This window comes from Triticum dicoccoides, chromosome 6B (genome assembly GCF_002162155.2).
Source record: "Triticum dicoccoides isolate Atlit2015 ecotype Zavitan chromosome 6B, WEW_v2.0, whole genome shotgun sequence".
In the NCBI taxonomy this organism is placed as follows: Eukaryota; Viridiplantae; Streptophyta; class Magnoliopsida; order Poales; family Poaceae; genus Triticum; species Triticum dicoccoides.
In genome coordinates, this window is record NC_041391.1 from 17,418,308 (window position 1) to 17,428,294 (window position 9,987).

The 9,987-nt window shown below is 47.1% G+C and overlaps 1 protein-coding gene across 1 annotated transcript; it reads right to left on the minus strand.

The window, feature by feature from the left end:
- Positions 1-1,160: 1,160 nt before the first annotated feature.
- Positions 1,161-6,441, minus strand: LOC119320565 (putative ripening-related protein 5). Its single transcript, XM_037594617.1, has 2 exons — positions 5,876-6,441; positions 1,161-1,632 (listed from the first exon to the last, which is right to left on the minus strand). Exons 1-2 carry the CDS (start codon positions 6,439-6,441, stop codon positions 1,161-1,163), a joined length of 1,038 nt encoding a protein of 345 aa, XP_037450514.1.
- Between the last annotated feature and the right edge of the window lie 3,546 nt (positions 6,442-9,987).

Here is a 9,987-nt window from a genome sequence, read left to right on the forward strand (position 1 = left end):
AACATAATACTTCTCGAGAAATTCCACTCCACCTGGTCATATGAATTGTGCATGTCAAGCCTGACATAATATAGACAAGACTGCCCTTTCCGTTTCATCTTTGTTGTGTGATACCACTTGTATGCCACCAAATCATTATCCGTAATCATGCACCATGGAACGGAAGTGCTCTGTTATGGCGAAAAATATCTCGGGCAGCATACTCTTCAAACAATTAGCAGCATTTTTTTATTACTTCGTAAACTACATTGTGTGAAGAAAATGGCCAGAACCGGACTTACGGATTTGGGGTTATCATATTTTGGAATAGAAACCACCATCTGACGGTTACATCCTCTGAAATCATGCCTGACTTGAGTGCTTGTAACACATTATGGAGTCATGGAATCATCTGGATAGCACATTTGGTTCATATACAAAAACATTAAGCATCAACAAGCATGGATTATTTTCCTCATGCTTTTTCCTGGCCCTTGATTATGCTGCTCCATTTTGTTGCTTGCTTGCTTAATGCTTGACTTGAGTGAATTGTTATGGGAGTTAAATTTGCATCTTGGAGCACTCCCACTCTTCCTGCGCTAACATTTCCTACATAGGTGATGTAGTTTAGATGCGACCATACAAGAGAACGGTCTGTAGAATTCGACAAAATATTTTCTATGGAGTTCACTATCTTCGGTAGCTGCTCTGTGGATAATCAGTGCAAATGTGAATGGTGTGTTTGTTACCGTTTGGTCATACTTGTTCAGCTCACCTTGAGAATGAGCGTGTAGCTTTCACAGGTGTCTCTCTCATGTGTTTCACATTCTTTATACACCATACTGCTTATACTATTCAGTATTCCCCATTCCAAAATAATTGTCTCAAGCTTAGTACAACTTTCTATTAAAGTTAGTACAAAGTTGAGACACTTATTTTGGGATGAAGGGAGTATTATATATGTTTGATCGAAGAGCACACGCGAACTTGTCATCGGTGCTATACCATATGCAACACTATTTATTTTATAAAATCATGGAATCATATACATAATCTGATCAACCTCCCCAGTATAGGATATGTGTATACTGAACTTCTCCCTAACAACGAAAAATAATATACATGACACTAGGCCGACAAGTGGTACCAGTAACCTGTGTGATGGCCTTTGTTTCAAACACTCACTCATCAGACCAGGTGATGCCCTCCATGCCGACATTCTGGTCGAGCCCCAAGGCATTCCACACCGCAGGAGAGGCGTCGACGATGTTGTTGGCACATGGGGGCTCGTAGTTGTGGTCGTCGTCGCAGCCATGGATGGAGTCGCACTCGTCCACCACCTTGGCATACACGGAGTTGCCATTGGCGGTGATCTTGATGCGGTGCCCGCAACGGGCCATGTTCTTGAACCAGCCGGTGGAGAGCGCGACTACCATCTCCTTGTCACTATGGTAGGCGTTGTCACACTCCGATGGACCGCCGCCGTCCTTACCCTTCTCGAAGCTGTTGAGCGTCAAGACGGCCTTGGTGGTCGTGGTGACCGGCGGCGAGCAGTGGTACTGCGGGTATCTCTTGCCATCCTCGCAGCAGTCGGGGTCGTTGCTCTTCTCACAGTTGCCCGACTTTCCTGGAAGGTAGCCACTCGCACGGCAGACACCGAGACCCGGGCGGAGCGAGGACGCGACATGGGAGGTGGAGAGCGCCACCAGGAGGAAGATTGCCATGGTGGCCAGAGCTCTTGCAGTGGCCATCTTACCTTCCGAACACTCTTGAATTGTAAACCTCCTCTTATTCTTGGTTGATGCTATTTGTTTGCGTTGATTGCTTGTGTGTTCAGAGAGCTGCACGGTCGACTTTATATAGTGCGGCTTCCGCTAGTTCAGTTATCAACACCAACTGGTTGCATGTTCTCCACGGCAAATCATTGGTAAGTACGTTCAGGCATGGCAGTTGTGGGTAACGTATCAAATGGTTTGATAAATAGGACCGACATATATATTTATCGTCTGTCTCAGCATGAGCTGTGGGAAAGTTAGACAATGACAGTATTGTTTAGACCGATGATAAATATATGTTGCAGAACATGTTCAAGGAACTGAATGACTTGACACCAACATTCTATTCTATTTTTACCATCCTTTTACCTCTTTTTTTTGCTAAGTTCGCATAATCCGTGCGGGTCTCGTTCTTGTGTTCATGCAAGGCTTCCCTTCTTACTAAAATAATGATGCTCAATCGGGTGATAGTCATTTTTCATAGGTGGGACCCGCGCGCCGGCGCCTGCTGCTCCAGCATTGGCCTTGCTCCCGCAAACCCGCAAGAGCACGCACAGCTCCCCTCCGTCGCTCCCATGTTCTCCCGTTGTGTCGCCGCCGGGCAGAGTGGTTATTAACGACGTTTAAACTATATCAGGTTGGCTCCAACCACTAGCTTGTGAGACGCATTCGACAATGAGGTCCATCCAGTTGGAGTCAAAACCCAGCTTAAACATAATACTTCTCAAGAAATTCCACTCCACCTGGTCATGACCCCTATTAAGGCTAACTCTCTGTCCTAATCACACTATGACTAGTGGGCCCTCTGCTTAATACATCAATTACAAAGTTGTTCATGCAATAACATGTTGGCCTTGCGTCTATTTGGACCAAGGCTTAGGTAAAATGGAGTATACTTTGACCCGGCGACCCACTTGCATACAGTAGGGCTAGCTCCAAGTGTGTGTCAAATGTTTTCTAGCTTATTTTAAAATCACAATGATTTTACAAAACTCCTAAATAGCATTTTAGACTTTGGGTAAATCATATGAATCTAAAAAATTGAAAGTAATATATCAAAAAAGTCAGAAAAATATCACACACATGTGCACGTCATGTGCATTGATGACAAAACCAATGTAAAAGCTATATGGGTTAAATAACTTTAATGGACCTTGTAATTACAATTGTAGGTGGGGAAATGATATATCTATTGCAATCCAACTTCAGTGAACTTGGTTTATGTTGCATTAAGTTAATTTCAAAGAACAGCAGGCCATGTCACCTTGGTGGCCATCTTCCTCTTCTGTTATCATTGATCAACGTGGAGTTCGGTGGCCCAATACCTCGCCTGTTGTCGTGGATTGAGAATGTAGGGCACCCGGCCGGCTAGGGTTTGCTAGCAGGTGGTGCAAAAGCCTTCCGGGCATATCAATGCAACAGAAAGGTAGAGCGGGGCGAGAGAGGCGGGGCGTTGCGAGGTGTGGTGTTGGACTCGCCAGAGTTTGCCTGAATAGGAAGGCGAGGGAGGCGAAGGAAATGTGTATTGGGGCGAGGCAGAGAGGAGCGAGCGGGAGTAGGACACGGCCGCTCCGTGAAGTGAGATGGGCTAGCTATACTAGCACAATAGCTATTTCCATGAAAAAAGTAGAGCCATCCAGTTGCCAAATAAAACACGAAAATAATATATTAACAAATAGAAAATACATAAAGATCATATAATTGTTTTCGTATTACTCCTATAAAGGATGAGTACCCGCCTCCCTTGGCTCTTCGCCGATGAGAGTGCCCTCCTAACCGTCCGTTGCCTGTTGGCTTGCTATGGGAACCGCTCGGGTGTGCTCCAAGCCATCTGATCTTCCCGGGCGGCTCTGACCCGGGCGACCCAGCTAGCACGTCCATGACGGGTGGATAGCCCAACACACTCGGGGCCACTAAAATTGGGCGGCATCGGGTGCGCACGTGCGTGGGGAACCGCACGTGTCGCACACGAGATGGGCTGGCCGGACCTGCCTGATGGCGCCTGTTGCCGGGTGGCTTGCCACAGGAGCCTTTTATTGGCGATGCAAGCCGTTCGATCTACCTGGACTGCTCGCGCCGGGGTGACCCAGCTGGGAGGTCCAATGACGGGTGGACCACCCAGGGCCACCGACGTTAGGCGGCGTCGGACGCACACTCGGGTAAGGCACCGAAGCCACAGGGTCATGTCGCTCGTGTGACATTGCCGTTGCCTGGCTGGCACGACCGGACCAGGCTGAGAGGCTCTCCGAGCCGTCCGTGTTGTGATGGTGTGCCATGAGGGCCTCTCGAGGTCTCTCCGCATAGTCCAGTCTATCGCGCGGTGCCCCATGCCGGGTGGACCGGCCGGACCCACTTTTTGGTGTCCTCGGCTAGCGCTGGGGTGGTTCGGTCTTGATAGTCAGGCATGTGCGCGCGGTTGGCTGGGTGGCGCGTGTCGGGTGGTCCAAGAGGGCCATCCGACCAGTTTTCACGATGGCGGGTCACACGGTCATGAGTTCTGGCAAGAGACCAGGTAGGTGAGCGCTCGCCCGCATCTGACTGACCGATGTGCTTGGCTCGCGTGAGTTTTTACCCGGCTTTGGCTTGTCGGGTTAATTATGAGGTGAGGAGTTTTATTGCCGCTTTTTCCTGGGCTACGTTTTCCCGGATCCATCACGGGCCCTAGCCGGCTGGTGTCCGTGGGATTGGATGGGACATGTAACATCGATAACTTGATCGTGCAGAGTTGGAATGCCTCATGAGCATTTCGGCCTTTTCTTAAAGTTAGTTGTGCTCTGGTTTGTAGGATGATTTTCTCTAAATTTGCAGCTTATGTACCGCTTGTGATATTTTGGATGACTTTCGGGTGAGCCGATGTAATTGGATGCGGCGTATGTCAATAGGAGAACAACACAGTGTTTAATGGGTGAGGCCCATTCAATAATATGTTCCATCCACTTGGAGTCAAAACCCAGCTTCAACATAATACTTCTCGAGAAATTCCACTCCACCTGGTCATATGAATTGTGCATGTCAAGCCTGACATAATATAGACAAGACTGCCCTTTCCGTTTCTTCTTTGTTGTGTGATACCACTTGTATGCCACCAAATCATTATCCGTAATCATGCACCATGGAACGGAAGTGCTCTGTTATGGCGAAAATTATCTCGGGCAGCATACTCTTCAAACAATTAGCAGCATTTTTTTTATTACTTCGTAAACTACATTGTGTGAAGAAAATGGCCAGAACCGGACTTACGGATTTGGGGTTATCATATTTTGGAATAGAAACCACCATCTGACGGTTACATCCTCTGAAATCATGCCTGACTTGAGTGCTTGTAACACATTATGGAGTCATGGAATCATCTGGATAGCACATTTGGTTCATATACAAAAACATTAAGCATCAACAAGCATGGATAATTTTCCTCATGCTTTTGCCTGGCCCTTGATTATGCTGCTCCATTTTGTTGCTTGCTTGCTTAATGCTTGACTTGAGTGAATTGTTATGGGAGTTAAATTTGCATCTTGGAGCACTCCCACTCTTCCTGCGCTAACACTTCCTACATAGATGATGTAGTTTAGATGCGACCATACAAGAGAACGGTATGTAGAATTCGACAAAATATTTTCTATGGAGTTCACTATCTTCGGTAGCTGCTCTGTGGATAATCAGTGCAAATGTGAATGGTGTGTTTGTTACCGTTTGGTCATACTTGTTCAGCTCACCTTGAGAATGAGCGTGTAGCTTTCACAGGTGTCTCTCTCATGTGTTTCACATTCTTTATACACCACACTGCTTATACTATTCAGTATTCCCCATCCCAAAATAATTGTCTCAAGCTTAGTACAACTTTGTATTAAAGTTAGTACAAAGTTGAGACACTTATTTTGGGATGGAGGGAGTATTATATATGTTTGATCGAAGAGCACACGCGAACTTGTCATCGGTGCTATACCATATGCAGCACTGTTTATTTTATAAAATCATGGAATCATCTACATAATCTGATCAACCTCCCCGGTATAGGATATGTATACTGAACTTCTCCCTAACAACGAAAAACAATATACATGACACTAGGCCGACAAGTGGTACCAGTAACCTGTGTGATGGACTTTGTTTCAAACACTCACTCATCAGACCAGGTGATGCCCTCCATGCCGACATTCTGGTCGAGCCCCAAGGCATTCCACACCGCAGGAGAGGCGTCGACGATGTTGTTGGCACACGGGGGCTCGTAGTTGTGGTCCTCGTCACAGCCATAGACGGAGTCGCACTCGTCCACCACTTTGGCATACACAGACTTGCCATTGGCGTTGATCTTGATGCGGTGCTCGCAACGGGCCATGTTCTTGAACCAGCCGGTGGAGAGCGCGACTACCATCTCCTTGTCGCTATGGTAGGCGTTGTCACACTCTGACGGACCGCCGCCGTCCTTGCCCTTTTCGAAGCTGTTGAGCGTCAAGACGGCCTTGGTGGTCGCTGTGACCGGCGGCGAGCAGTGGTACTGCGGGTACCTCTTGCCATCCTCGCAGCAGTCAGGATCGTTGCTCTTCTCACAGTTGCCCGACTTTCCTGGAAGGTAGCCACTCGCACGGCAGACACCGAGACCCGGGCGGAGTGAGGACGCGACATGGGAGGTGGAGAGCGCCACCAGGAGGAAGATTGCCATGGTGGCCAGAGCTCTTGCAGTGGCCATCTTACCTTCCGAACACTCTTGAATTGTAAACCTCCTCTTATTCTTGGTTGCTGCTATTTGTTTGTGTTGATTGCTTGTGTGTTCAGAGAGCTGCAGGGTCGACTTTATATAGTGCGGCTTTCGCTAGTTCAGTTATCAACACCAACTGGTTGCATGTTCTCCACGGCAAATCATTGGTAAGTACGTTCAGGCATGGCAGTTGTGCGTAACGTATCAAATGGTTTGATAAATAGGACCGACATATATATTTATCGTCTGTCTCAGCATGAGCCGTGGGAAAGTTATACAATGACAACATTGTTTAGACCGATGCTAAATATATATTGCAGAACATGTTCTCCCATTGTGTCGCCGCCGTGCAGAGTGGTTAACGACGTTTAAACTATATCAGGTTGGCTCCAACCACTAGCTTAGACAGTTAGACTAGACCCCTATTAAGGCTAACTCTCTGTCCTATTCACACTATGACTAGTGGGCCCTCTGCTTAATACATCAATTACAAAGTTGTTCAGGCAATAACATGTTAGCCTTGCGTCTATTTGGACCAAGTCTTAGTTAAATGTAGTATACTTTGACCCGTGGACTCACTTGCATACAGTAGGGCTAGCTCCTCCCGTGTGTCAAATGTTTTCTAGCTTATTTTAAAATCAAAATGATTTTACAAAATTCCTGAATAGCATTTAGACTTTGAGTAAATCATATGAATTTTAAAAATTGAAAATAATATATCAAAAAGTTCAGAAAAATATCGCACACATGCGCACGTCATTTGCATTGACGACAAAACCAATGTTAAAGCTATATGGGTTAAATAACTTTAATGGACCTTGTAATTACAATTGTAGGTGTGGAAATGATATAACTATTGCATTTCAACTTCAGTGAACTTGGTTTATGTTGCATTAGGTTAATTTCAAAGAACAGCAGGCCATGTCACCTTGGTGGCCATCTTCCTCTTCTGCTGCCATTGATCAACGTGGAGTTCGGTGGCCCAATACCTAGCCCGTTGTCGTGGATTGAGAACGTAGGGCGCCCGGCTAGGGTTTGCTAGCAGGTGGTGCAAAAGCCTTCCGGGCAGATCAATGCAACAGAAAGGTAGAGTTGGGCGAGAGAGGCGGGGCATTGTGAGGCGTACTGTTGGACTCGCCAGAGCTTGCCTGAATAGGAAGGCGAGCGAGACGAAGGAATGTGTATTGGGGCGAGGTAGAGAAGAGCGAGGGGGAGGAGGACACGGCCGCTCTGTGAAGTGAGATGGGCTAGCTAAACTGGCACAATAGCTAGTTTCATTAAAAAATAGAGCCATCCATTTGCCAAATAAAACACTAAAATAATATATTAAGAGATAGAAAATACATAAAGATCAAAGAATTGTTTTCGTATTACTCCTATAAAGGATGAGTACCAGCCTCCCTTGGCTCCTCGCTAACGAGAGTGCCCTCCTAACCGTCTGTTGCCCGTTGGCTTCTATGTGAACCGCTAGGGTGCACTCCAAGCCTTCTGATCTTCTCGGACGGGTCTGACCCGGGTGACCCGGCTAGCAGGTCCATGACGGGTGCATAACCCAACACACCCGAGGCCACTATCATTGGGCGGCATCGGGTGCGCACGTGCATGGGGAACCGCACGCTCTGTCGCACTAGAGATGGGCTAGCTGGACCCGCCCGATGGCGTCCATTACCGGGTGACCCGGCTGGGAGGTCCAATAACGGGTGGACCGCCCAGGGCCACCGATATTAGGAAGCGTTGGACGCACAGTCGGGTGAGGCACCGAAGGAACAGGGTCATGTCGCTCGTGTGACATTGCCGTTGCCTGGCTGGCACGACCGGACCAGGATGAGAGGCTCTCCGAGCCGTCCATGTTGTGATGGTGTGCCATGAGGGCCTCTCGAGGTCTCTCCGCATAGTCCATCTCTCGCGCGGTGCCCCATGCCAGGCAGACCGACCGGACCCACTTGTCAGTGTCCTCGGCTAGCGCTGGGGTGGTTCGGTCATGATAGTCAGGCCTGTGCACGCGGCTGGCTGGGTGGCGTGTGCCGGGTGGTCCAACAGGGCCATCCGGCCAGTTTTCGCGATGGCTAGTCACACGATCATGAGTTTTGGCAATACACCAGGTAGGTGAGCGCTCGCCCGCATCTGACTAACCGATGTGCTTGCCTCGCGTGAGTTTTTACCCGGCTTTGGCTTGTCAGGTTATTTGGTGAGGAGTTTTATTGCCGTTTTTCCTGGTTAACGTTTTCCCGGATCCTTGCCGTCACGGGCCCTAGCCGGCTGCTTTCCGTGGGATTGGATGTGACATGTAACATCGGTAACTTGATCATGCAGAGTCGGGATGCCTCATGAGCATTTCGGCCTTTTCGTAAGTTAGTTGTGCTCTGATTTGTAGGACGATTTTCTTTAAATTTGCAGCTTATGTACCGCTTGTGATATTTTGGATGACTTTTTGGTGAGCCGATGTAATCGGATGTGGCGTATGTCAATAGGAAAACAACACAGTGTTTAATGGGTGAGGCGCATTCGATAATATGGTCCAACCACTTGGAGTCAAAACCCAGCTTCAACATAATACTTCTCGTGAAATTCCACTCCACCTGGTCATATGAATTGTGCGTATAAAGCCTGACATAATATAGACAAGACTGCCCTTTCCGTTTCTTCTTTGTTGTGCGATACCACTTGTATGCTGTCAAATCATTATCCGTAATCATGCACCATGGAACGGAAGTGCTCTGTTATAGCAAAAATTATCTCGGGCAGCATACTCTTCAAACAATTAGCAGCATTTTTTATTACTTTATAAACTACATTGTGTGAAGAAAATGGCCAAAACCGGACTTACAGATTTGGGGTTATCATATTTTGGAATAGAAACCACCATCTTACTGTTACATCCCTCTGGAATCATGCCTGACTTGAGTGCTTGTAACACATTATGGAGTCATGGAATCATCTGGACAGCACATTTGGTTCATATACATTAACATTAAGCATCAACAAGCATGGATTAATTTCCTCATGCTTTTGCCTGGCCTTGATTATGCTCCTCCATTTTGTTGCTTGCTTGCTTAATGTTTGACTTGACAGAATTGTTATGGGAGTTAAATTTGCATCTTGGAGCACTCTGACTCTTCCTGCGCTAACACTTGCTGCATACGTGATGTAGTTTAGATGCGACCATACAAGAGAACGGTCTGTAGAATTCGACAAAATATTTTCTGTGGAGTTCACTATCTTTGGTAGCTGCTCTGTGGATAATCAGTGCAAATGTGAATGATGTGTTTGTTACCGTTTGGTCATACTTGTTTAGCTAACCTTGAGAATGAGCGTGTAGCTTTCACAGGTGTCTCTCTCATGTGTTTCACATTCTTTATACCCCACACTGCTTATACTATTCAGTATTCCCTGTCCTAAAATAATTGTCTCAAGCTTAGTACAACTTTGTATTAAAGTTAGTACAAAGTTGAGACACTTATGTTGGGATCACTAGTGCAGAACCGGGCAATAGCACCGGTTCGTAAGGCCATTTAGTGCCGGTTACATAACCGGCAC

Bases quoted from the DNA above. Each gene is read 5' to 3' on its own strand.
- LOC119320565 (XM_037594617.1), bottom strand. From the start codon at position 6,441: ATGGCCACTGCAAGAGCTCTGGCCACCATGGCAATCTTCCTCCTGGTG. The intron at 1,633-5,875 runs GTGAGTGTTTGA...GGGTCTCGGTGT, and splicing joins GGCATCACCTGGTCTGATGA to CTGCCGTGCGAGTGGCTACC.